Below are 27,353 nucleotides of genomic sequence, written 5' to 3'. Positions count from 1 at the left end.
AATAATAAATATAAGCTTTGTTCACATTCTCAGGTCACTCTTCTAGGTTCTGGAAAATGTCAGTTACGCATAAAACATCGTGTAGACATTTAAACCCCCTTTGCTAGTAATAGAGTGAGCAGAACATCAAGTAGGCTTCACATAAACCCTAGGAAATAAAGCTTCACATGTTCTCTCAAGTCTCGCAGAGAGGGTAAGAGAACAGCTCAACCGAACAGCGTGTTTGAGGTGCGTTCAGCTCCAATTAGCATCATTGGCACGCGTGTGTGGTATGCAGGATTCAATACGCGTTTAGATGGATAATTGATTGGTGGCTTAGCCTTACATAACCTAAAAACGCACCAAAATACTTGGGATAAAATATGTTAAACATTGGCACCAGTAAACTGTAAGAATGTAATGCTGCTTAAACATCTCCCGAAACACTCAACTGAGAAGAATGTTAACCTGTACTAACGAAACTAAATTTTAATAGAATAGCTCCAACATCTGGTTCGCTTTGCATTGTCAGGCTGAGCATTCTATGGGTGTATGGCTGTCACTGTTCGGTCAGTGGCCTCAGCGAGGAAAAGTACCATTAGCTTCCCATGTGTGTCCGCGTCTATCACTAGCAGAAGAAGCCGGTCAGATAAAACGTTTCTTAAAAGGTCCCGATGCCCATGTTTTCCTGTATTACCCGTCCCCCCCTTTTTTTTTTTTTTTTGGTTATGGTGTTACTTCATGTGGTGTTATGAAGGCGTTTTGCGGTGCTAGTGGCAAGCCTCGCAGTAGATGGGGGTGCTGCCCAGCTCCAGGTCAGCGATGTCCCCATTTGCCAAGAGCCGCAGTTGTACTTGACGTGTTAATCAAGCCAACGTGCTGGTCCACGGGAACGAGTGGCAAACAAACCTTTAGCGGGAGTGTTTACGTGTAGATGACGTACAGCTGCCTCGACAACTTTGGTGTAGTTGCCCTATTCTACCTGCCGGCCCATCTCCTGTTAACAAATACATCGTTTAGACTACTTCAGCGTCCTCCGAGACACGTAAATTGTGGTTTTTCAGACACTGTAAACTTCTACAAAATCACAGTGGGTGTCACGTGACTGATCTATTTAATGCTCGTAAAGCAAAAGGTGATCTCCGTTCTCTTTGTCAATGCTGTGTCAAACACAGACTTGATTATTTCGAGGCTATTTTCCAAATCTATGGGAGAAATTGCCAGTTGCTTTTTGTCGAAGGAACCGGAAGTGTTAAAAAATCGTAATTACTTCCGGGTTTTGACGCGTCACTGTGGTTCTCTTAGAGCCAGCTTCTCATAGGAGCATGAATGAGCCTCCGCCTCCCACGTGTGTAATCCAGTTTGTTATTTCATAGCAGCGCGATGGATACCACAGCAAAACAGAGCCTGCCCCAGGTTACAGTGGGGCCAAAAAAGTATTAGTTCAGCCACCAATCTGTGTAGTTCTTCCACTTAAAAAGATGAGAGAGGCCGCTTCGCTAATTTTCATTCCTAGGTGATACCTTAACTGAGAGTGACAAAAATGCAGAAAAAAAAAAATCCAGAAAACACATTTGGTCTGATTTTTAAAGAATTTATTTGCGAAATTATGGACTGGAAAACTAAGTATTTGGTCAATAACAAAAGTTATCTCGAATACTGTTGTTATATACCCTTTGTTGGCAATGAAATGGGAGTCAACCGTTGTTCGTGTAGTCCTGTTTTTCATCTATATGTTTTCTATCTACATCCCCTTGGTTATTGGTGTTTTTTTTTCCGATTTCTCCCCTCTCCATTGTATGATCTCCATGGTCTATGTGATGTGCTTTTGTTGGTGTGGGTTTTGTCTCGTCTCTGGTGGGTTTTGTCGGCAACACAGAATTATCCTCCCTCTTCCCTATCCAAAGATTTTCGATGGTTGAGATCTGGCAGAGTCTGGCGAGTGAGCGCCAGCTCCCGGACCTGTGAAAGGCCCTTGCTACGAACACTTCCTTCGGTTGCGGCCCGGCGGAGGGGTGTGTTTTTGCGGCATCTGTCATCGCTTGAAAGACCAGCCACGCCTTTCATCTTCAATTGCCACCGTGCATGGGAGTGGCGCAGGAGGCTGTCACTCAAATCTCGGACATGTGGACATACACAATGGCGCGCACTGCATCTCTTGCTTTCCGTTTACAACGTGAGCAGCTCGTTCCCTGTGGATTCCCATCTCGCGCAGAGACATGAGCTTACGAGGTCGAGTGCACACCCAGTGGCTTCTTCCTCAGCGACAACAGCATACCTGCACGCACCGCTCTTGGACTTGGGTAAAAGACTGAACAACGTCACACTGTTCGGTTCGAGGCTGGTTCTCTCTACACTCTCTGGAGACTTGAGCGAACATGTGAAGCTTACTTTCAGTTATGTGAAGTGTATCTTGATGGTTCCGATCTCACTCTATTACGTAAGCAGAAGTTTAAGTGGGTCTACAATTTTATGGGTATAACTGGACCTGTTGTCCAGAGGACGCTGAGAGAGTGACCTGAGAATGTGACAAAGCAGTTCATTGTATTATTGGTGAGTATTTATGCTAAAAAAAACGTACAGACGCCGCATAAAATTCTGAAATGATGTTTTGCACCCCCATGTTTCACAGTAGCTTATGGTGTTCTTTGATGCCAACTCAGCATTCCTTTCTCCTCCAAACACGTCTAGTTGAGTTTTTACCAAAAAGTTCAATATTGTTAGAAATTTGCATCAATGACGCATTAAGAATGACATTCTTCCCGAATCTTTCGTGTCGCTGAAGATCATCGTAAATGCTCTCTAGCAAAACTTCAGACAGGCTGCGACATGTACTGGCTTAAGCAGGGGGGACACGCATCATGCAATGCAGGATGGTTGGAGTCCCTGGCCAGCGTAGTGTGTTATGGGATGGGGTAGCCTTTGCTTAGACCCTCCAAGAAAAACGCGGCGCAAAAATGCCTTTATTGTATGCGGGCTAAATTTCCTTGATGATGCGGGCTAATCCTTGATTATGCGACCTTAAAGATGCGGGGCGTTTTTATTTTGTGAGTTTTATGCGGTGAGCCTGCGAGTGGAGGGGCTTCGAATTGCGGGAAGTTGCGAAAATATGCCGGGAAATTATGCTAATCATGCGGGCAAAAAAATAACAAGTTTTTTAAAATATCTGGGCCCTGCTCTTTCTCATTCTCTCTCACACACAAACGTGCCACTAACGTTAAACCCCTTTACTATTCAATTAAACACATTCAATGTTTATTTATTGTAAAAGCAATTGGGCTTTTTTAATCTCACACACACCCCCCCCACACACACACACACACACACACTTCTCCGCCTCATTCCCTTTTCATTTACTCGTTTGTTATCTGACCAGCTTCAATCTTGTAGGCTACTCACTTCGTTTCTTGTAGCTCTCGAAAGGTTTTTGGAGGTTGATGCCTCGCTGAACGTGAGTTGTTCGGCTTTCTTGTCCGCAGCAGCAGAAAGCATTTTCGAATGTTTGAATGAATCAAAGTGGGTCGTCCCCGTCGATTTTCTCTTATGCTCCAACACACAGTTGCACGGGGTGCAGAATAGTTTCCCCCCACTTTTTGCCCCGTTTTTAGTAGAAATGTTCGTCGGTAAATGAGATGGATTAGATTTTTTCATCTTGGTGTTTTCTCCATCGTATGAGCTCCACACGTTCACTCTATACAGTGTTGTTTACATTCTGTGATGCGCGAGCTGATGACGTCACGTCAAGACGAGTCAACTTTTTTTTTTCTCAACTTTGTGTGGAAAAATGCGGGGATTATGCGGCCTTTTGATAAATATGCGGCCTTTTAAAAATCTGCGCCATTTTGCTGATTATGCGGTAAATTCTGCGATCGCAGAATCGCGTTTTTCTGGAGGGTCTAATTTATGTTTTGTATTTCGTTATGTCCTCTCCTTCATCATTTTGATGTGTAGTAAGTACTTTACTCAAGTATTATACTTAAATAAACATTTGAGGTACTTTCACTTTACCCGAGTATTTGACTACTTTACACTTCTGCTCTATTACATTTTGAAAACAGCTTTTGTACTTTTTACTCCACTATATTTATTTTACAGATGTATTTACTAGTTATTTATTAATTCATTAAGTAACTAAAACCATTGGTGGTTTAACAGGACATAAATTGGCAACATTTTTGCTACAAAGCTTTTTCTTCAAATATATTTCACAGTTCCAGCTTCTTGAATGTGAAGATTTGGAATGGTAGTTTTTTCTGCAATGAGGACTTTTACCCCTAATGCTTTTTCAATCAGGAGAGACGGTTTTTTATGTAGGTAGGTATACATATTTATTGCCAGGAATACACAAATGAATGTAATGGAGTTTTGGCGATTAGGTCCCGTGGTGCAGGAGTATCATTCGGGAGGACTAAATTATATTAGAATAAATAAATCTTGGAACGATACTATCTTGTGTTCTTAAGTCAGTTGTATTTTGTTGAAAGCATGTTAGACGAAATACTTTATTCCAAAAGTTTAGCAAGATGTGAATTACCATGTTTTTCTTGTCTGTATAGGTTAGATGGACAGCTTTACCTCCAGCAGCGGTTAGCTTAGCTTCACATAAGACTGGATAAAGCTTGAAAACTGCTGACGACCTCCAACCAAAACTAAATCTTCCTGGTGGCCCCTGAACGCTCATACATGATGTTATATCGGTTGGATATACTCAAAACAAAACATACTAAAAACAAAGTCAGTCCACGACTTTAAAGCCCTAATGATTTAATGGATAGTGCTCATACTGGAAATGTGATTCATTCAAAATTAAAATGGGAATTTATTTGAACGCTTAATGATAATATATTGTTAAAGTTTCTTCATGTATGAAAAAATGATTTTAAATTATAGTAAATCACGTTATTGTACAGGCAGCACTTATATGTTATATGGAAGGGCTGCTATGTGTTAAATGTGTTCACTTCATGATTCTGAGCACCTTTCATCTATTTATGAGCATCAGAAATACTCCCAACACGGCTTAGGACCTTTATTTGTGAGCTTTATCTCGTTGGACTGCACAGTCATCTGTTTCTCCTCTGCACTCATGGAAAAAGTAGTCTTTTTTTATTATGGTCCTCGGTCTTGGAATGACCTTCAATCAAACCTCAAACTGATGGCACTTGTCCCAATAGCATGTTATAAATTGAAGTTGTCTGAGGTCCTTACCACCAGCTGCTCTTGCAGTAATAAGTAGTACCTTTCTTCCAGTCCCAAATGTGCACAATGTAGTGACTGCTTTTTGTTTACTTAGTTGTGTTCTCTATATTTTATATGTCTGTGTTATGTGTAATAATGTGTAATGTTGCTGCCTTCTTGGCCAGGTCAGCATTGTAAAGGAGATTTTATCTCAATGCTTTTATCTGGTTAAATAAAGGTTAAATAAAAAAATTAAATAAAACAGCAGAGTCCTGGCACAAGATCCGTTTTTTTGGCTTTGTCACACCTGCTTTTTATATTGCTGCGTTACATTCACTTAAACGCATGACAGATTCTTGATACTCCCTGCTGAGAGACAGCTTCCACATTTAGTTGCCAGAAGGCTGAATGTAAAGGAGTACTTTGAGACAGTCGGCAGCTCATTAATCCACCGCTGTGATTCACAGCATGCACTTCTCATTAGGTCTGTTCAAAAGAAACGTAAGGCATATGTGCCCCTCTTTAGATTTCAATTAGAGTTTAAGCTCGGTCATTATCAGTTTACATTCTATGTGGGCACCATTGATTTGAAGTCTGAGGTATGTCACTATAGGTTCACTTCCCTGCATAATTATCCCTTCTTTCTTCAAATAAGAAGTTGTTTTCTCTCTTCCTTCTCGTCACATTGTGCATCACAGATCTTCAAACAGACTAAATTAGTTGAAGAGGTAGCAAATACTTGTGTTTCTGAACTACTCTCAGATTTTTATTCAGTTTCGAGCCAGAGGAAGACACTAATGGCGCATTTCCACTGCAGCGGGTAGCCCCGTTTAAGCGTCCTTAATCGTCCTCAAGCGGCCAGGCCAGTTTCTAGTGGCCTTTCCATATAGCGTAGCACCGGCTAGCGGGTACTTTTTCCCTCTTTTTCCGGCCCCGTAAAATCGTTGTTCTATCAGGCCAGGGCCAGAGCTGAACTACTGACGCCAACACTCTCGACTGCTGATTAGTCAGAGAGAATCGTCATAAGATCGCGTGCGAGATCATCCCTAGCGTCGCATATATATCTAGAAGCAAGCTTGTAGCATTTTTATACACAGCATTTTTGTAAACGGAGGAGCTACAAAAATGGCAACGTCAAAGAAAAGCACACCGTGGTCGACCGAGGAGGTGACGACGTTCCTACATCTCCCCCCCGCCTACACTGCGTTGCTACCCCGGGTCCTAAACTGTAATGGAAATGCACCACGGCCTCGGACGGCCAGCGAGGCAGCCCGAGGCCTGAGCGAGGATGCTTAGGGACGCTTAAATGGGGCTACCCCGCTGCAGTGGAAATGTGCCATTAGTTCAGCTAATGAAAAGCATCCAGAATAAATTAAGCAAATCCTTATTTGTCACAAATGTAGCTTGAATGCTTAATCTTGCCAAATGTGATAACAAATTAAAAACATATGAATCCATGCCAAAATAGCTATAATTGATCACTCTTGCGTGACTTCACTGTGCCGCTAAAACACTCTAACAGCAATTCTTGTAATATACATTTAAATTGTATTGTGTTTTGGAAATCTATAATTACAGCCTACTGAGTTATTACAGTATCATTATGTTTGTGCAAGACTAAGACATCAATGTGTTTATGCTTGAAAAACGTACAGTGACTCACTCTAGCACTTCAATCACTTGCACTGCCATTTATGTTAATATAGCCCCAGAAATAAGTGTCAGGCAGCCTTTCCTTTGACTGACTACTGCCTATCTGCAGTATGGGAACAGAACTGTTGGATTCCTTTCCAGGGATGTTGAAGGGAATTTGAAGGGATGTCATTATCATGTGGTGTCATGTATATTTAAAGCTCATAATTACCATAAATGTGGGAGTCCATGTCAGTAATGACCTTTTTTAGCTCCACTGAAATATCCCACATATTATCCTACATTATTATTTTCATTATAGTTCGCATATAATCAACCACAACTATTTGAATTATATCCCATCATTTGTAATGGCCTGAAATTATAGATCTGCAGGGGATTGTAAATGAAGTTTGTTCTCACGGAAAAATTGATCACGAAGTGGAGTTACAATAAATAATGGTAATCTTGCTAAATCCGTTTAATCCCATCATTCTGTTATATAATGTATTTTACAAGACCACCTAGAGGTAGCATTGAATTAACTTAGCATATGGACCAAGTGTCACTCAAACACCAGATATTAATTAAACTTAGAACCAGAAAAAGCCTGGTTCTGAGTTTCAGGTTTGCTATCCTGGCTCCAAAATGGTGGAACGAGCTCCCCATTGAAATCAGGACAGCAGATAGCCTACACATCTTCCGGCGCAGACTGAAAACTCATCTCTTTCGACTCCACTTCGAGCGATAGAATTACTAACAAAGTACTAACAAAGCACTTATATACTAACAAAGGACTGGCTTATCTAAAGCTAGTTGAGTAGGACTTGAAATGTTTTGGCTCTATGAAACCTGATGTACTTATATGATTCTGTTTTCCTCAAGTTTGTATCTTCCTGGTCAAATGCACTAAGTCGCTTTGGATAAAAGCGTCAGCTAAATGCAATGCAATGTAATGTAATTTGCCAAATGAGATATTGAGATATATATTAAATGGTTATCTTTAGAGAGGCTGGTATGTTGATATACCTTTATCTTTTATAGATACCTTTGGACTGAGTTTTTTCCCCTGTTTTCAGGCATTTATTTATGTGAAGTTAAGATAGCTGCTACTCGATGTAGTTCGACAATCCCTGCAAACATGAGAGTGGTTTCCATCTTTCGATCTAATTCTTTGCAAGAAGAAAATTATTTCCAAACAATGTCTAGCTCATTCTTTAGATTTTATAGCCATACAGTTTTAAATGTTTTTGGTTACAAAAATTACCTGAACACAAAAAAAGATAAAGTGGATTTAAGGATTTATTTTCCCCCTTTTTCAAAGTATACTGACATTATTTTTCCATGTAACTTTTCATCAAAGGTGGAAACGACCCATTAATTATTTTCACCCCTGAAACTTATGACTGACCAATCATAATGTAGCTATTATTTCTGCCGATTCTGTGTAATTTGAGCTAGTTGTGGTAAGCTTTTCTGCCTTGGGCATGTGTTATATTGATACCTGTTGCACAGAGACTTAGGTAGTTTAGGTTTTTTAAACCTTGTGTTTTTACAACCCCCGACAAATTATACTGTAAATATAGCTTTCAAATGCATACAATTCAATGTGCTATTATTCCCTTCTTGGTTTAAAACGGCACGAGACAGGCTAGATACAAAAGCTTCAAAAGCCTATAGCAACAATAACCAAAGAGGGAGCTTAGCGTAAATTCAATGACCTATTAGCTTGTACAACAGGCTTTCTTCTACTAACATTAAGCAACACATGACAAATAATAAAAGAAGTGCCCTGCCTAGCCAAGGTTTTTATTTATTTTTATTTATTCCACACACATACTCTGGACTCTATAATCTTCAAACACCATTTAATATCACCTCTTATCTTTCAGAAAGTAATGCTTTGCAGCTTTAATCCCTTGGCTTTGGATAGTATTTAATTAAATTAGAATTCACAGGATAGTACCAAGAAGAGCTGGCGTTAAATGATTGGCAGGCTTCTCCTCAGTTGCTCTGTTCTGCATTTAAGGCTTGTACTCAACCCCCGTCAGCAGGGCATGTACACGCAGTATGTGTGAACTATATGTGTGGGGCATGTGATGAAACCATGCAAGCACACCCCCTGAGCTCAGAGAGGCTCGCTCAAGTTCACCTCGGGTTTTCTCAGGTTTCACTCGCTCAGTTCCTCCTTAACATTTGCCTTATTTTCTCCTGTCAGAATTTTACTGTGTCCCATGAGAAGACAACTGGGGAGACCATGTTGCAGAGGGACATTTTCAAAGTCTTTATCAAAGACTCCACGGAGGGAGGATTAGGAAACAAAATCCAGCCAGGGACAAAACTACGAGTAAGTACAACAAAAGCACTGTCAATGTCAAGCAGAAACTATGACAGAAATCTTTGTTATTGACATATTAAAATGTACATATGTGCATTTGTGTGTAATACTATATATATATATCTGCATGTCTATATCTGTGTAACTATGCAGGGCAATTATACACACAAGTTTGGCATACATAAGGCATTTTAAGAAGGGAAAAATAAATGGTTGTGACAGTCCAACGTATAGACATTTTAATTAGAATAATAGGTTAAAATGGAAATACTAAGTTTCTACTCTATCATGGGTTTATTGTGTTTGTTTCAGATACTGAATTCATGAAAGTGTTTCTCTTCTCTGCACCAACGTTGGTCACGCTGATTTAAAGAATTTCAAATGAAGCTCTGAAAAAAAACACACACACACATCAGTTATCATTTATTAAATACTGTTTTGTTCTTTCAGCCTGCACTGGGTCATATGAGCACCTCTCAAACCGAAGCCTCTTCTTCAGTCAGTGTTCCCTCTGAAAATACCACCAACCCCGTCACTGCCACTATGGAAACAGCTGTTGATCAACACAGGGATATTTCCCAGTGGCAGTATGGCGGTACCTCTGGACTTGCTGAGGTTAGCTCAGGTTTCTTTGCAAATATAGCGTCTGTGTCAGAAGACAGAATGAGCCCAACCAACTCGGCAGACCTGTTCCCCACCCTGTCTTCATCCAGAGAGTCCATCCTCTCCGAGGGCTCGGACAGAGAGAAGAGCTGGTCGGCCATGGAGCTTTCCTCTCTCACCTCTCCATTCTGTCTCAGCCGCACTGTATCTCCCTGCTCATCTGTCCGCTCGGGCACTTTCACACCTAGTGTCATTCAGATAAAGAGACACTTCCTTGCTCCTGGCTCTAGTCTGATCCACACCCCTTGTTTTTCATCCTGCGAGAGCCTCTCCTCCTCCGTGGATCCCCAGTCCCCTCCTCCTCCTCCTCCCCGGCACCGGCCTCCTCTCACCCGACTCTCCCTCCTCACTGCCATCCTGAGAAAAGGCCGTCTTCCTATCCTGTCCCCTTCTCTGCAGAGGCCTTACACCCCCTGCTGGCCTATTAACCCCGTGACCCTGTCTTTCTGTAACGCATGCTCAGCGGCCTCCAGTGTGGCCTCTATTCCCCTTGAGTTTTCATCTCGGTTCTCTTCATCAGCGTCTATAGATAGTCAGAGCCACGTTCACAGGGAGCCTAATAGATGCGCCACAGCTCCACCACCTGTGAAGTCGAATGAGCCCGGCGGAACATGCTTTCATACTAAGGCGGAAACAAGCTCTGAGAAAACTAGTAGTGCGCCTAGATGGCAGCAGGTTATTTCACCCCCGGGAGTGAAGAGCGTGCTGCCTCGAGCTCCTCCATTATTTTGCTCAAATTTCAAATCTGTTCCTCCCTTAAAGCATGAAGACATAAACCAAAAGCTGCAACACACACACAGGTCTATTTCCAAGTCGCCTGAGATGAAACCCATCATCACTCAAATGTACCTCAAGGGCCCTTCAGACCAGAACCTGAAAACACGAATCTCCCCATCCCCTAAAGTTAATAATGAGCTAGAGACCTATGCACCCCAGCAATGGAATCCTCCACCAAACTCATCTCCCTCAAAGCTTCACTCGCTCTCTCGACAACTGAGATCCCCTCCTCTCCTTCAGCCTTCACAATCACGATCATACAGTGTCGAAATGTTCTGTGACAGAGCATCACCACCTGCACAAAACACCACAGATTGGTGTGAGCCAGGAAGAACCTACCCTAATTCTAAAAGTGCCACAACTTCTTCAATTAGTTTTCACAGAGCTCACTGTCTGTCTCCTTCCCGCTACACACCCATTGCTTTTCCTGGATGGCTGTCACCCACAAGCACCCCCACGCCTACGCCCTCTCCTGCTCCACCAATCAGAGACTTCACCCCGTCACCTTCTCTCTCCATGCGCTCCACGCCCTCCCCGAGGCCAGGGAGTGCTATATCCGACTGCAGTGACAGGGAGGGTAAAAAAAGAAAGGTAGTCACTCTGCTTGCCACATGCATGTCTAAACTGATAATATTATTAAAGATGTGACATAGTGTTCTCACAGGCTATGTTGTTAAAAACAGATTTCACTCACTGGATATCTGGATATCAAGTGCGGTTCTCTCTGTGTGGAGCTGTTTTTAGATTGCTGTTCATGTTGTTATAGATCTTTGCTTCGCAGAGATTTCCATCTGTTTGCTCGATTGCAATGATTGACATATCTGAAATTACATATGTTGAAGCAGGGGGGGACCCGTCATCTGAACATCGATACAGAAGCTTTTTCTAGGTCAGCCATACATGCTTGAAGTTAAGTGACACAAGTAGTGCAAACACTGAGTATTAATCAGGAATCCAACTTCTACTGGAAATATAAGTAAATGTGGGACACAGTCAACAAGTTTGGTTGCCTGTCAGTGCGGAAAAGTTAGTTTGAACTGGACTTTAGAGACAATTACAGTCCGTCCATGATCCAGCTGAGCAGCGGGAAGACAGACAACACTGTGCAGCATTATGCTCGTCCCGTTGGGTGTCTGGAGCCTGGCTCATTGTTTATGCATGATTAGTGGCCTGTGGCAGTGTGAGATAAAGCATGTCTAAAGAAATGTTACATGATGAATTTCAACAAAGTTTATTTTTAGTATAATGCAGAAATGTGTATTATATATAATTTGTATTCACTGTCTACCCTTCTCTCTCTAATAATTCCAGACACACAGAATTAAGTTAAGCTACAAATCGCTCGCTGCAATTCCCTCAAACACCCTTCTGTTGGATCAACAGGTGAGTTCAATAACCTGACTCTAATCCCAGTAACCACTAAGCTTATTGGAAGCAAGTGCACCAGCACTTAAAATGGTTTGGCTTATTGAAAGCTAATGTATCTGCTAATGTTGCTATTCTGAATTTGTATCCTCGGTTGACTGCACTTATTGTACGTCACTTTGGATAAAAGCTAAATTAAAATGTAAATGTAATGTCATTTGAATAATCTAGTTATCGTGTTGAGATCCTGTCGTATGAAGCCCTACTGTATGATGCAGGCACTTAAATGTTGCTGTGGAGCACAAGTGAGGAATTGGAGACGAGAATCAAATCAGTCGAAAGGTATAATGTTTGGTATAATTATAAGAAGGCTCTTTTTTTGTAAAATAAAATACTAAGAAAAGTAAAGCAAAGTTGAATGGCAAGTTTCCAATAATCAGACACAGACAATTACATTTATATTTGACAGAAATATAAATAATGCAGCGTATAGGAAAAGCAATTTGATGGTTTTGAAACCTTAACAAAACTCCAATCAGACTTAAAAAGATGTCATTAATGCTGCAGTACGGTACATTCGGAGCAGTAGAAGGGGCAGGGCTCAGACAGAATACAGAGTGGCCTTGGCAACGAGCTCAATCTGTCCACTCTGCTTTACATTCACAGGCAATAAACGAGCAGGTGGAGAGAGAAGAGAGTCCGTGTGACGGGCTGAATGTGGGAGATACAATTGACAGAGGTGTTGCAGACACCCACGCTGAGGTACAAGTGCACACATCTGTTTTGGTTTTCACTGCACACATCATACAACAGTACAATAACATCAATTGTTTTCTGCAGATGTGCTCACCCGCTGAGCTCCGGCAGCAGTCCGAGGAACTCTATGCCGTTATTGATGAGATATTGGCGGACTCCATTCCAGCAGTGAGATCAATTATATGATATGAAATTAAACATGTACAAATGTTGATTTTTTACATATTAAAAGTCATTTAATGGGTTTATTTTTTCATAATTTAAGAGCAAAACATCCCGGTCATCGACTAATAACGTGGGTCTGCAGGTAAAGAGTGTTTCTTTAAAGCGTGTAACACAAACTCACAGCTGTTGTTTTCCTGTCTACATTTTTTAGAAGAATCGTTTTTTAGATATGATAATTGATTATTTACTCTTGTCTTGCTGTGTACAATTCATGCAACTATCCAAGCTGTTATATTGCTTCATTTCATGCTAATTTATACGTTTGATGCTTTAGAAAAGTATTAACACAGTATATGCAAAACAGTGTTAATGTCACAAGTGTGTAGTTGTAACACTCCCCAACAGCATGCAGAAAGTTATTAAACAGTTCAAATACAATTATAACTAATATTCAAATAAATGAGTAAAAACAAGAACTTCAGCAACCTTGGGGCCATGGGAACATTCTCTTATTTTTATACCGAAACACAAAGCTGAGATAAAAGGGGATTCTGTTCTGTTCTAATCTTCACAAGAAATAAAAGAACACCTGTTCATTATTCCTCAAAGAAGAAAGCTCTTCCAAGTTTCCTGGCAAAAACAAACAAAAAAGGAGAACTATCCCACTATAACAGGCTTTGCAACTCCCTTGTTTTCTTTTCTCACATATTTATTTTTGACTTTTAGCAGAACAACTCATCATTTACAAAAACCCTGGGACGTGAAACCAAATATGTGAGTAAGAGTCGGCTAGTTTAAATTCACAAAACTGAGATGCTGCCTGATAATGTTACACCTTTACTTGGCTTTACATAAAACCTTCAGTACTTCCTTTTATCAGTACTTACGTTTTGTTAAATAAATTGTGTTAATGTGTTTCTTCTAAATGTTTTATTCAGGCATCTGTTTGCAGCTTGCACCCATCAACTGGTGTGAATAGAAAGCTGATGAATCCTAAAAAGGTACTTATTCACTTAATGATCAAGTTTAACGTTGCAATTGCTTTAACATCAATGCTGTTAGTTTCTTGGAAAGCAGTATTAAATCGTCTTTCCTTTTGGAATCCTTCCTTCCAGACGAAGCCCGGGGTTATTCGCCCGATGACGGCGATCCCAAGACTGACAGTCGATGATGAAGAACATTTTCATCCAAACCTTTTCAGTCCGTTTGCAGTCAAGCAGACCTCCTCTGCCAACAAAAAGGTAGGCTAGAGGTATTTGCTCATTGTGTAATGAATAGGTTTTCAAATATTAGTTTTAATTTAGCAGACCAGAGAGATCTGTCTGGTTTCCATCACTCACACCCCTCATGGGCTGAAGATGTGGCTCTTAAAAGAGAAGTGTCTCGCACATTTCCTGACAGTTAAGAGTTAAGTCCAACTTTGACATGTTTTGACACTTAAAAAAAGCTTTAAAGGACTAAAGAGACTTCTCAAACTATACTCCAACTCACTGCTGTCCACCCATATCAAAATCATGTCTAGAATATATAACGTATATTTGATCAAATATTAATACCCAAACAGCTTCCATCTGCAGAACAAGGCCCGGCTCTTTCTGCCTGTGGTGAAATCCCTTTTGCTTGTTGTCACTCTCTGTCAAAAGTCACATTAAAACAGTAATTTGTTGCCTCCTAATTTAGCAATCAGTTTTAAAGGGAACATGAAACTACATTAGAGATTACATTTGAGCAACCAATAAAATATTGTACATTTAAACACTTAAAACCTTATTCATAAACCTTTTCTCCTACTTTCGGAAATGGGTAACAATCTGACTCATGCAACAGCAAAACGAGAGTCTATGTGAATAAGTCAATTAATTGTTATTCTTTTTGGTACAATTTCTCCTTTTTTTAAACTGCAATATTCATGTTACTGTTAAGCTTTCATCCTCTCATCTTTTATCTGTGAAGCCTCTCACTAATGTTTAAGCTTTTTTGAAATAATAATGAGGTTAATTCCAATTTCAAAGCATCTTTTAAATTATTCTGATGGTATGCAGATTCAATTTGAGTCAGAAGATGAAAATGTGACAATCCTACACACAGGGGCTTTAACACCTAGTGTATAGCCTGTGTAATATAATAGCATCATTAATTACAGATGTGCCAGTGCTCCTCAGTGTAAACCAAGTATATTTTGTAGTGCCTCTGTTGGGATTACTCCAAATATCTATCAAATATAACAAATAAGTCCTAAATGAATGATGTATGTGATGTAGGGAAAATGTGAACTGCCTCCATCCGTCTATATACCTGAAGTCAGGACAACATCAATACGAACTTAAAGCGCCCTGTTATTCTGCCGGTGACAGACTGCTGTTTTTTACTCTCACTAAAATAAATGGCATACCTTCTACCAGCTATCAAGTACAGCTGTGTGGCCCTGTTGTCTTTCATTACATAATCTGTCAGCCAGTCCTGTCAAATCTGAGAGGACGATCCCTTTTGCCTGCGTGTTTTCAAACCTCTTCTTGCCAAACCACTTTAACTGAAGAAAGTGATTTCTTCTCAGCTTTACATCTTGTTGGAAAACCTTGAAGCATCACGCAGAGTTTTGTATTTGTTTTATATAGAGGAAAGTATGGTTTATATAACTTTCAATACAAAAAACCCCACTAGAACAACACACAACAATTCAAGTCTCCAAGTGAAGTACTCTTCAATCAGACACGACTCAGTATTAAGTCTGATTTTCCCGGTTGATGAAGGTAAACAGGTTTAAAGAGTTCCTTGGGGGATAGACAAACATACATTACCTTTTTATTTTATTATAAACACATATATTTCATTAACCATCTAATTTTCACACATTGTTACAGAAGTAAAGTGCACCAAAACTGAAATTATATCGACCTTTGTAGTAGTAGCACAGCTCTGAATGTTTTTGTCCCATTATTTCAGAAATGGAATCCACAAGGTTAAGTATCTTGCATAATACTGAGTTATATGCAAATTACAGTCTCAACCTTGTTCATTTGCTGAATGGATGACATTAAAGATCGAGGTCAACACGATATTATAAACATATGAAGAACTGATCGTACTGTGAATTCTTTAACCTTAACCTGTGAGTAAGTGCATGCTTTCAACAATCTTCCACACTAAAGAGGTTTTTAACACGTCAACGCTCCTGACATGCAAAAAAGCTGAAACGCCTGTTTTTGACCCTGAAAGGCAGCAATTTACCTCCAGAAAGACACATAAAATAGCACCATTTCCGACACACAGACTATTGGTACCTTCTTTCAAAGGCTTTGTTGAATACTTAGCTAACGGTATGTTGTGATAGAAAGCAAAATAATAATATGCGGATGTCAGGAAACATGAGCAGGAGCATTGATATTCATTGTGTTGTGCAATCTGCTTCTTACCTTGGCACAGCCGACTGTGTGTTTATTCTGCTGTTGTCACCTCAGATCTTTATTCATTAAACTCGACACTTTGCCATGAGATAATCATAATGATACATCTCCACCCATGCAAATTAAATTAAAGCTGAAGTGTAATTAACATACTGTTTTGAAGTTCTTGTGCAATTCCAACCAACAATTCTGCTTGAACTGTGCAGAGCAAACATTAAAATCCCAAATCTCTTCACTAGTTTCACATTCTGGGAAATACACTTACAACATTCTTGCCAAGTCTAGATGAAAGATTGATAGGGGAATCAATCTCATGTTTGTTCATTGAATCTGGAGCTACGGCCAGCAGCTCATTGTAAAGAATGGCCACAACTAGTGTTGATCTGCCTGCGTGGAACAAAAGCCGCCTCACAGCACCTTAATGCCTTGTTCAGACTATACGATTTCAGCCAAGATGCATATATGCAACCCAGTCTCACGGCATTTCGTGTTATAGTCATGAAATGTGATCTACAGTATTGATTCATGTTCACCAACACGATTTCCCCATTTTTTTCGGATGGCAAAAGAAGTCCGACATTATACAATTTAAAATAAAAACAATAATCATGGCTTGATATTGAGTAAGAAAATGTTTTTATGAACCACACAGCTTCCGGTCTTCCAAGACACGACCGGACAAAAAGACGTGGTGCAGGCACGAAACATACTACCAATAGAAATACATTGCTTTTAAAATCGTTCTGTGTGACACGAAGAAAAAGGGGAAAATCGTGTTGGTGAATACGAATCAATACATTCAATTTATTTCGTGACTATAACACGAAATGCCGTGAGACTGGTTGCAATATAGGGTGATGGCCTGGATCGGGGAAGTATGGGCTTCAGACATGACAATTGATCTTGTGTTCTGTCATAGTAGACAACACCCTACGCTGCATCTGGTACACCACAGTAATGTTGATTTTTTTTGGACTACACAAGGTGTTCCCCCAAGTCCTTGACTATGACAAAAGATGCTCTCTAACTTAAAACGGCACATCACAGGCAGCACAATAGGATGAAATGGTATAAACTTCCTGTCTCCTTAGTTTGTGTGTTGTCTTATGTAGTTCTATTTTATTTTGCTAACATTAGATGTTTACACAGCTCACAAAGATATTGAGCTAGTTTTTTAGCTAGTCTGACTAATGCCAACATTACATTTGTGTAATGTGTTCAAAGATCTGTTGCTTGTGATATTAAGGGTTGGATTAACTTTGGTGACCATGTCGCTAATGAATAGTCGCATTAAAGTGCAGGGCAGTGTCAAAACCCACCTGACCTAGTCATGTCAAAAATGTATGACTGTAACAGACATCAGAGTTGTGTAGCCTGAACATAAAGCTTCCCAATTAACACACTTAATCTTGTTAAATTGCTACAATGAAATTCCAGTGGAGAATCCTGAAAGTGACTGTCTAAAAATAGTACAGCACATAATTGCCCATCTGGACATTTTTCAGAGTTTGCAAATACAGGGGATTACCAAAAGTGTTTTCTGTTGACTGTTGGGTTTAAGCAAAGACTGGTGCCTGGGTAAAAGCTTGCAGGAGGCAGGACATAAAGCGGATTACAGCGCAATTTGGTGATAAACAACCAAATCTCTGGTCGTTCTTTGAATTTGGCTTATAATCTCGACATCAGCTATTACAGATTCAAATCCAGGAAAGGTAGTTATTTCTCCATTTAGGCTTGTTTTATTTCTTTCCGTTTTGATGTGATTTACAATTCTTGTTGATCTTTGGATGTTTGTTTCTTTAGATTTTTTGCAAGCCATGATACAAACCTCAACAACACTGAGAATGCCCCAGAGAAGAGAGGCTCTATTCATTCATGTCAAAAAAGTTTGAGGCTTAGTTGTGTTGAGGTACTGGAGAAAGTCTATATGTAACTATTGTCCAGACCTTAACGAAAAGAAAAAAAGGCCATCAATATATCTTGTACGACTTGATGCTGTATTTTAAAGAATTTGTGTGGCTATGCACCTACCTTATTTCCCAATTTCCAGATAAAGCCCAGTGTAGTTAGCATAACATTTCAGGGCCACTCATTTCTCTAAGTCACAAACAAGGGTGATTTTAGAGCCGGAGCCACATAATATCAAAGGGCCGGCTAAAGGAGAAAAAGGGAATATAATAATTCCTTCTATATTCCCGTGCAGTGTGTCTCTTGAGAATGTGTTAGGGATAAAGAACTACAGCCACATGGAGTTTTAATATTACAAGAGATCTGTCAAAGGCAGGGAAAGAAAGCAGATAGGATGCTCAAAGGTCAGTTAATTACTTTGTCAGAGACGGAGGAAACGAAAGCTCCTTCTAGAGTGATGATTCAAACTGTATTTAGGAAATAAATAGGCTACTTGAAAGGAACTCCACAGCTTACTTTGCATTTCAATTATTTATTTTGTCTTTTTACAGCAGCACTTGATTTGCTTAGTATTTCCAATGTTGCTCACAGATCACCGGTCTTTGGCCAGGGTTAATTTGACGGACAAAGTAAGAAGACCCATAAGTCAATGTGTTCAGTGGTTTGATACAGGAAATGTAATGAGTGTAATGGTATTTTCAACCTCAATATTCTCAAATGCGTCAACTTCTTCCTGCCAGATATTTTGTTCATCTTCATTAAACATACAGTTGCTGCTTTTTGTTTTGTGTCTACATTTTCTACTAACTAATTTGACGTTTAGTGAATGTTGTATTTAGGATGGCAGTTTCATTTTAAGGATATAGATGACATTTTAGAAGGTACCCTGTAAGGGTTTTGACCACTAGCGGCACTTTTGAACAATGTGAGTGAGCCCCCGTTTTGTTTGATCTCATATACAAACGCAGGCAGGAGGATACCGCGATAAAACCTCCTGCCAATGGTTTCAGACCATTCTACTAAACAACAGGGGCCAAAAAAGAAGACTGTTAGCAAGCAAACATGAATGTGAACCACAAACGCTTTAAAAAATAACAGCTTTGCAATTAGTTTATGAGGAAATTATACTAATTTGGGTTTTTGGTGAGAACACTGAATACATTTTAAGTATGAGCACAGATGTGTCAAATGTGTTGGCCCCACCAGCCTTGGTAGAGTTAAAGTGAACTGTTGCAAAAACATTACCAACCAAAAGAGGAGAAACACTGTAGAGGTTTCTCAATACTCAAATTTCCCCTCCTCGACTCCTATCCTCGACTCCTCTCCTCGAGACTTGGTGCCGCCCACAGGAGATGCGAGTGGAGGACTGAGGAGGGGAACCGAGGAGTGGAAGCAGCAGGCGGTTAGAGAAATGAGAACTCCTCTCCTCTGAGCGGTCATTTTAAAGNGGCCGCACTCTGTACGGCTTCGGAGGTTAAATACTCACCATCTGACAACAAAAACACAAAGGTCCTTTTAAGGGCCACCCATATCCTCACATTAGAGAGCTCAATTCCCTCATAATACTGCATTAGTGAGCACTAGAAGTTGGTGCAGGTTAGAGTTTTATGTCTCCTCTAAAAAACATGGTCAGGATCAAAATGTCAATAAAACTACTTAAATAACATCCCTTGCAAATGAACGTTTGGACATTAACTGTATGGAAAGAAACAACACGAGGGACTGCGCTTTGTGGTCAAAACAATAACTGTCATTTGCCAACATAAAAATGGCGTAATGCTTTAAAAAAAAAATACAGGAATAATATCAAAGGATTACGGGAATCTGCTGATTTGACTAAATTGTTGCAATCGGAACTACTCACACAGTAAATACAGGTATATCTAATACAGGTTTGTAACTCACATATCAATATTCCTGTAACTGTATAAGCGAGTATAAACTGTATAGAGCTGTATTTCATCTTTCGCTTTGTTTTGGGCGTCTGACATTAACATCCGCTGCACGTCTCATTGTAATGTATGTTATAGATAGGTCTATAATGTTGTTCAGCTCGCACATGAATGACTACTTTTTGGTAAGAGATATTCTTTTAAAGTAGCAGAACCTTTATTTAGCCAGGAAAATCAATGAAGAACAAATTACTATTTTCAATGATGACCTGACAGGAGGCAAAAGGCTTCCTGAGGGGATGGGGGTTGGGAGGAAGAAAATAAAAAGACAGACTCTGAGCACTAGAGAACCCAGGAGACAAGTGTAAATGGAAATGCAATCCATGTTCAATCATCACAAGCAGCGAACAACATTTCTCTAATTCCCCTTCTCGATGCCTATCCTCGTGTCTTCGTACCGCCCGCAGGAGATGTGAGCGGAGGAATCGAGGAAGGGAACCGAGGAGTGGAAGCAGCAGGCGGTTAGAGAAATGAGAACTCCTCCCCTCTGAGCGGTCATTTTAAAGAGACGTCCATTAATGATGACAGGAGGCAGAGCAGCCCTCTGTCTGATGGACAGATGTGTTCATGACGACTTATACTTTGATTCATTCACAGTGCGGNAATAAAAGACAGACTCTGAGCACTAGAGAACCCAGGAGACAAGTGTAAATGGAAATGCAATCCATGTTCAATCATCACAAGCAGCGAACAACATTTCTCTAATGCCTGTCTTCGTACCGCCCGCAGGAGATGTGAGCGGAGGAATCGAGGCGAGGAAGGGAACCGAGGAGTGGAAGCAGCAGGCGGTTAGAGAAATGAGAACTCCTCCCCTCTGAGCGGTCATTTTAAAGAGACGTCCATTAATGATGACAGGAGGCAGAGCAGCCCTCTGTCTGATGGAAGATGTGTTCATGACGACTTATACTTTGATTCATTCACAGTGCGGTATAATGAGACAATAACAGGCTACAGATGCGGACACACATATATATATATATATATATATATGGTTCGCAGTTCCATATGCACAAAAACATTATGTTTACATGATCTCACCCAAACCTGACAGCAGAAGAAACAGTTTTGACACAACTATGTAAATATGTCTGGAAGAGGAAAGGGCGGAAGATGTAAACATTATTCCTACTATAGTTGACCGTTTGATGATTCGCTCGGAACGACCTGTTCCAACAGACTCGAAAATGATTGGAAGAGGAAAGGAAGGAGGTGAAAAAGGGTAAAAAAAAAAAAATACAAAATAAAATATATATATAAGAAAATGTCTCTTCCTGGAAGCGTGCCATCTTTTGCTTCAACATTTGGACAGTTTTGGGTTCTCCTGAACTTCACAGGCTCAGGAGAACCCCCAAGTCGTGAATATGTTGGAGAATCACTATTATTTGATACCTGCTGGATCAATACAAATGATGTGTATTCCTTCATTGCACTGCCAAACAGAAAGGAGTTTGAACTTTGCTTTTTGCTAGAAGCTCCTCTGAGACGTTTCCTTGATGTTCTCGCAACTAAAACCTCAGATCCCAAGTGGAAAGACTGGACTTTCGAATCTTCCATTCAGATAGATATCTCAAACATCATTGTTAAATTCTGGACTGGCCGTATTCCAGACCATGATGTTGAGACCTATTTGAAGAGATACGGAGATATAATCAGCAAATACAAACCAATAGATACATTTGGGATATGGCATGGAGTGAGAAAGTACAAAATTAAGATGAACAGAAACAGTGATGGTGAGATCCAAAATCTCCCAAATTCGATATCTCTTGGCCCCTATAATGGGATAAATAAAAGACCTTTGGGGACAGGGATGATAGCTCATATATGAGACTTCAAAGGTCTTTTATTTTGAAACTGTAAATCAGAATGTCCTGATTTTTTCTGAGTGACGACATGGGATGTCCTGCTATCACCCTGAAGTGAAATGNGAACAAACGAATCTATAATGATTTGATGTCGGTCATGTTTATGTCTTTCATTCGTCGCACACACGAAAGACACCATGTCATACTGACACATGCCACCACGTACACAACATGTCACTACGCAACTCTACCGACAGCATCCGTGAGAGACGCTCTAACCGCACGAGCGAACCTAAAGGCAGCGTACGATTGGAAAAATAGACTGAACGATGTTCATGTAGCAGACACTGCATATACTTCTTCGTCGATGAGTATTGCTAGAATCATGTTGGATAGAGATTCGTACGTACGGCATTCATAGTACAGTAAGAGACTCAGGAGAGCTCTCTTCTGTGAGTCTTAGACTGGCCCGGCCGTAGGTGCGAGGTGGCCGAAGGGCTGTCTTTAGCAGTCACCTCGTCGCTAGCACGGAAGAGGAGCCATCTCGAGGAGGTCTCTCGGAGCTCGGAGCTACGAGCCGCAGGAGCTTCCACGTAATCTTTTTAATCTACAGGAAGTTTACGCGGCGCCGGACTTTAAGTAAAGGCCCAGTGATGGCGCTCGCTAGGCTCCTCAGCTAGATCTTCCTTAAACTCAATAACTCTTTCGGAGAGAACGTAGAGAGGTGCGGAGGGACCACCTACGCTGATCAGCGTCCCTTTGTTGCGGTTCACTCCTGCGTTCGCTTAGGTCAATTGGCTTACACTTTCCCGGGGTTCAGGTCTTCACGCGGCTGAATCTACTTTTATAGTGGGACTACTTTTATAAGCACCTCCGTTTGCCGCATGATGTGAAGGCAGACCACGGTCGCGGGACCTTCGTGAAAAAGGGTACTGGCAAATGGTACCCTTTCGTGCACAGACATTTTAGCAACGCTATTAAAAAAAAATTGATTTATTTGACTGGGTCGGATACGTTGTGCAACATATCGGGGAATAATTTTTATTACACAGGAGTTCAGACATGTCTTAGAACGATTATTGCGAATACAGACTTCTCAATAAAGGGAGACGTATACCTTGCACGCGCGTAGATTGGGTGCGGCCGGGCGCGGCGGGCAATGCAGAAGAGTACATGCACAAGTCGTGTAGCCACGGGCTGGTTAGTCTCGTTTGTGACACGAGTGTCCCTCCCACCCCCGGACCTCGATACCTCGATGTTACTCGGCAATTTCGTCTCTCCTTTAAGCTATTATCGTATATGTGACACTCGAACATGTCTCTCGACATACTCTTTGGTTACACTCAACGCAATAGAGAATGGGTACTACGTGTTAATTCTTGCCTGGGCTATACGAATGAACGATAGGGTGCCTTCGACATTCTTTAATATATAATCGTGTACAACGCCATTAAGTAACTAATAATGATGTACCCGAATACTAATTTATAAGATGGCATTTTCACAACATAATTTATTTAATTACTAATAGGCTGCAATTAAATTACAGGGACATCGAACGAATCACTCACGTTGGATTCTTAGATCAACAACCCGGGTGTCTCCCCAGGTACGTTGTGCGAACTCATTACATAACTAATTATAGTTTAGGCAGAATGTATTAGGTAATACTAGGTAATGGTCGAAGCCATTTGACGGAACTTAGCAGACAATGAGCCCCTCTCTGGGAACGTTCACTTGTCTCGTAAGTCCAATCCTGATATATCTTTATAACGCGTCGGGGTGCGCGAGAGGTTCTCGCGCTGCATATGCCCATGAGGACATCCGTAGGCCTTTGTAAGTCGATGGGGCTAAGTGGTCAGGTTACCTCCACTATTATGCTACTTGGCGCCGAGCCGCGTTGCGACGTCGACTGCGCAGAGACTTTTAGGCTTCTTTACATATTCGGAGAGGGCCAGTCGAGCTGTTTGGAATTACGTTTAGGGTATCGCCTAAACTTTTATCGAGCTCTTATTGCAGTACGCGTATGTAGTTCTCTCCCTACAACTAAGTCGGCCTGTATAGTAGTAGGTTGTTGCGCGATGAAATATTAAACCACTTAGTATCTTAGATCAGCGTCTTTGCTTTTACGATGAGCGAACAGATTATTCTGGATGTAACATAGATATCGCGGTCTGACTATTCCGTCGTCCCGAGCGTGCTTGTAGCTTCCAAGTCGGTGGCTTTCGCTTTCGGTAGCAAAGGTTGACTGAAGTGACTATCTGCCGCTTGAAGAGCTTGTATGCAATACACGCTGTACAACACGCACCTACACACTGTACTACACGCACACCTACACACTGTACCACACACACCTACAGCTCCTAAAGCATAATCAGGATACAGCCGTTGTGTATTTTATTATGTGAAGCACTAAATGGTCTTAGAAAAATATCAACTTTTTGTTTGTAGATATCGACTAAACTACAGCATACAAATACAGCAAGTAATGTAGGCCTGTTATACTGAGTGATATATATTATACACACTGCTCTGCTTTCTGCACGGACCTCACAGCTGTTCTCACTGTAAACATCGCGTTGCGATGAAAGCAGTTACTAAAATAATATCCAAGGGATGCATGCAGAGCTGTCATTGGCTGAGATAAGTCCGGCCGTGCATCACGCCTCCACCGTTCCCGGAAATGCATCCGTGGAGGAGCCGTGGAGGACCCATCAGTGTCTCCTTGGTTAGAGCTCCTCCAGAGAGCCTCCTCGATGCTCGATGCTCGGTCCTCGAAGTGCATTTAGAGAAATGAGATGTCCTTCAAAATGGCGCGCTGAAATTCATTTCCGGGTCACTACCGGAGGACCGAGGAGTCGAGGAGGGGAAATTTGAGTATTGAGAAACCTCTTGTGTTTGATAAAGGTCATTGCATTCAACACAAGTATCTCGAACCTTTACGCTGCCTGTTCCTCTGAGCGCTTTGAAACTCTGTAAAATACCAACCGGTTGCATCCAATGCAATTATAATAAACATTATAGTATCAATTAAAAAAGGTTTTTGAGTAAATACATTGTCTTTTTGGCTCTTATCTTGTTCATAAGAAAGAGTTTCACCGATATGCTAGAAGAGTGTTAAGCAGGATACAAAAAGAAAGAGCTTAATGTTTATCTCTTTTGCAACAACACAACAATATTGCCAGTATTTCCAAGGCAACTTCAGGGTTTATTCATGTTTGTGTATTGTAGTGCGACAAAAATACAATTTGGATACATCCAAATAACATAGACTACATCACACCTGAGGTCAACCATTGCATCAGACGGAAACAAAATACTTCCAGAACACAGATGTTATGAACCTGAGAGCAGTTCAAAGAGAACTAAAGGGAACACCGAGAACCGGCGACACAAATACAGGGTTTCCTTTTGTAAGACAGTGTGACGATCCCTGCGGTGTTCCTTTATTGCTGTGAGATGACACATAATACATTCCAACGCCAGCCTCATGAGTATCACATGAAACTGAGTTGCATGGAACTTTTTAGTCTGCAGACATTGGTATTACGGAGATGGATGTAGGAGTATGTGGAACATTTAAGAACAGAGTCCTCATCCGCAACCAATTAGCCACCATGGCAGACGACACATCTTTTTCGAAGCATCAATATGATGGCAAAAGCCCAAAAGGCCTACTAAAATAGTGATAAGAAATGAAGCAAAAACATAAAGCAGGTGATTTAAGCCACCATGCAATCCAGAAAGATAATTGTCAATTATAATCAAATAACAATGAATATTTATCACAGTGCAAACCGCAAGCTGCTGCAGGGATCACTAATTTCAGTCACTCTGGGATGGAATAACTGAAGTAAACCAAACTGTTTGGAAATTGCTGCTGTTGTCCTTTTTTCCTCTACTCTCTCTTACTATACATGCTAGGCCTATAACCATAATTTCTCTTTCTATTTCAGATGGGAAGATTGAATCTTGCAGATGCAGGAACAGATTTTTACTCAAGATCAAAAGGCCAAAAGAGAGGTCCATTCTCGGTCTGTGAGCTGCAGATTAAAGAGCCTGAAGACCAGATGAGTCCACTTGTTAAAGCTGCCTCAACGTCTTTCAGTCCAAGAGAAGGGCGTATGGAAGCTCACGAGACTCATATTTGAACCATTATCACTAAAGCACCAAAAGTTTAACAAGCCTTAAACTAAGCTACGCACGTCATGTTTCCAAATATACAGTTAACATTGATAAATGATTGCAGATTTACAACTCAAAATGTGTTTTCTACTTTGTGAAACTGTGGCCTAGTGTCAGACCGAAGTAGACTCCACTTCTATATGCAAAATGGATTACTGTTCTGCTTTCTGTTCTTAAAGGTCACCTATTATTTAAAATGCACTTTTTCCTGTCTTTTATACATCAACATGTGTCCCCTCTGCGTAAAGAGATTCTGAAAGTATCAGGAAAAAAGATTTGCTCACTTTTTGTCCTGATCCATTTATATGAAAACCTGTCTGAAAATGAGCTGATCAGATTTTGGCCAATTTACGATGTCATAATGTTTTTATGGCTTGTGTAACCATTAGCCAATAACCAACCAAGGTAACACCCCCCACCACCTTATCACTTGAATCTCCTCGTAGAGCACCATTGTGTTTTATAACCACATATCTCTCAGAGGGGTGTGGGGAGTGGCTCCTTGTTTTCATCTAAAGTAACAGACAGAGAATCAGCACTTTTGAAACAGGGCTGAAACAGAGGGGATTATGGGATGCTACAATGATCTGTTTGGTATTTGGAGCCAAACACTTAAGAGACATGTTTTGTATATATCTGAGACCTATGATATATTCATGAAAAACAGTATAGTAGGGGACCTTTAAGATTAGGCAATTGTTGCTGGTGGACGGCATGACAAACACTTATTGGTAAAAAGCTTTAAATGGCAAAGAGTTTATGTAGTTAATTTATAATACAAGCTGTTGAATTCAAAAGCTGTCAAAGTGGTATCAGCCATTGTAGAATAACACAAGTCATCCAAATGATGTATCTCCTTAACCTCCAAATAATTTTTTATTTTTAAATGAATCTTTTTATCCTGCAGAAAGCTTTAATTTGTAATAAAGGACTTTCCTATCTTCCACGTTGCTTTGAGTTGTATATGCTGTTGCTATATTTACCATATCAATAGGGCTAAAGAATATCAAAATGAAGACATACAAGTCAGCTTGATAAAAAACAATGGGTATTCAGGATGTTTGAAATAGCTCAAAGGAAGTGTTTTAATTTGCAGAGCGGGAGTGCCAAAGGCTGATCATTTCATTTTTCTCTGGGATGTACCTTAACCTCTTTGAATCAACCCTGTGATTGACTTCTCCCCCCCTCTCACAAACCTCTAAGAGATTACACAGGTGCAGCTAATGGATGGATTTTCAAACACCTG

The 27,353-nt window shown here is 40.7% G+C and overlaps 1 protein-coding gene across 2 annotated transcripts in view; it reads left to right on the top strand.

Annotated features, from left to right (window-relative positions):
- mlip (muscular LMNA-interacting protein) overlaps positions 1-27,050 on the top strand; it is a 36,751-nt gene extending 9,701 nt beyond the window's left edge. For both annotated transcript variants that reach the window (XM_010774615.1, XM_010774614.1), the window contains 10 exons: positions 9,008-9,136; positions 9,578-11,158; positions 11,879-11,950; positions 12,599-12,694; positions 12,773-12,856; positions 12,954-12,995; positions 13,580-13,627; positions 13,792-13,854; positions 13,969-14,094; positions 25,879-27,050. In XM_010774615.1, coding sequence (XP_010772917.1) covers positions 9,008-9,136; positions 9,578-11,158; positions 11,879-11,950; positions 12,599-12,694; positions 12,773-12,856; positions 12,954-12,995; positions 13,580-13,627; positions 13,792-13,854; positions 13,969-14,094; positions 25,879-26,073 — 2,436 coding nt within the window. In that variant the 3' untranslated portion in view covers positions 26,074-27,050. The remainder of the gene's footprint in view (positions 1-9,007; positions 9,137-9,577; positions 11,159-11,878; positions 11,951-12,598; positions 12,695-12,772; positions 12,857-12,953; positions 12,996-13,579; positions 13,628-13,791; positions 13,855-13,968; positions 14,095-25,878) is intronic.
- Positions 27,051-27,353: the final 303 nt, after the last annotated feature.

Source organism: Notothenia coriiceps, unplaced genomic scaffold (assembly GCF_000735185.1).
Source record: "Notothenia coriiceps isolate Sejong01 unplaced genomic scaffold, NC01 NC01_scaffold00014293, whole genome shotgun sequence".
Classification (NCBI taxonomy): domain Eukaryota; kingdom Metazoa; phylum Chordata; class Actinopteri; order Perciformes; family Nototheniidae; genus Notothenia; species Notothenia coriiceps.
The sequence above is the reverse complement of the archived record's forward strand: the minus strand, read 5'-3'. Positions and strand labels throughout refer to the sequence as shown.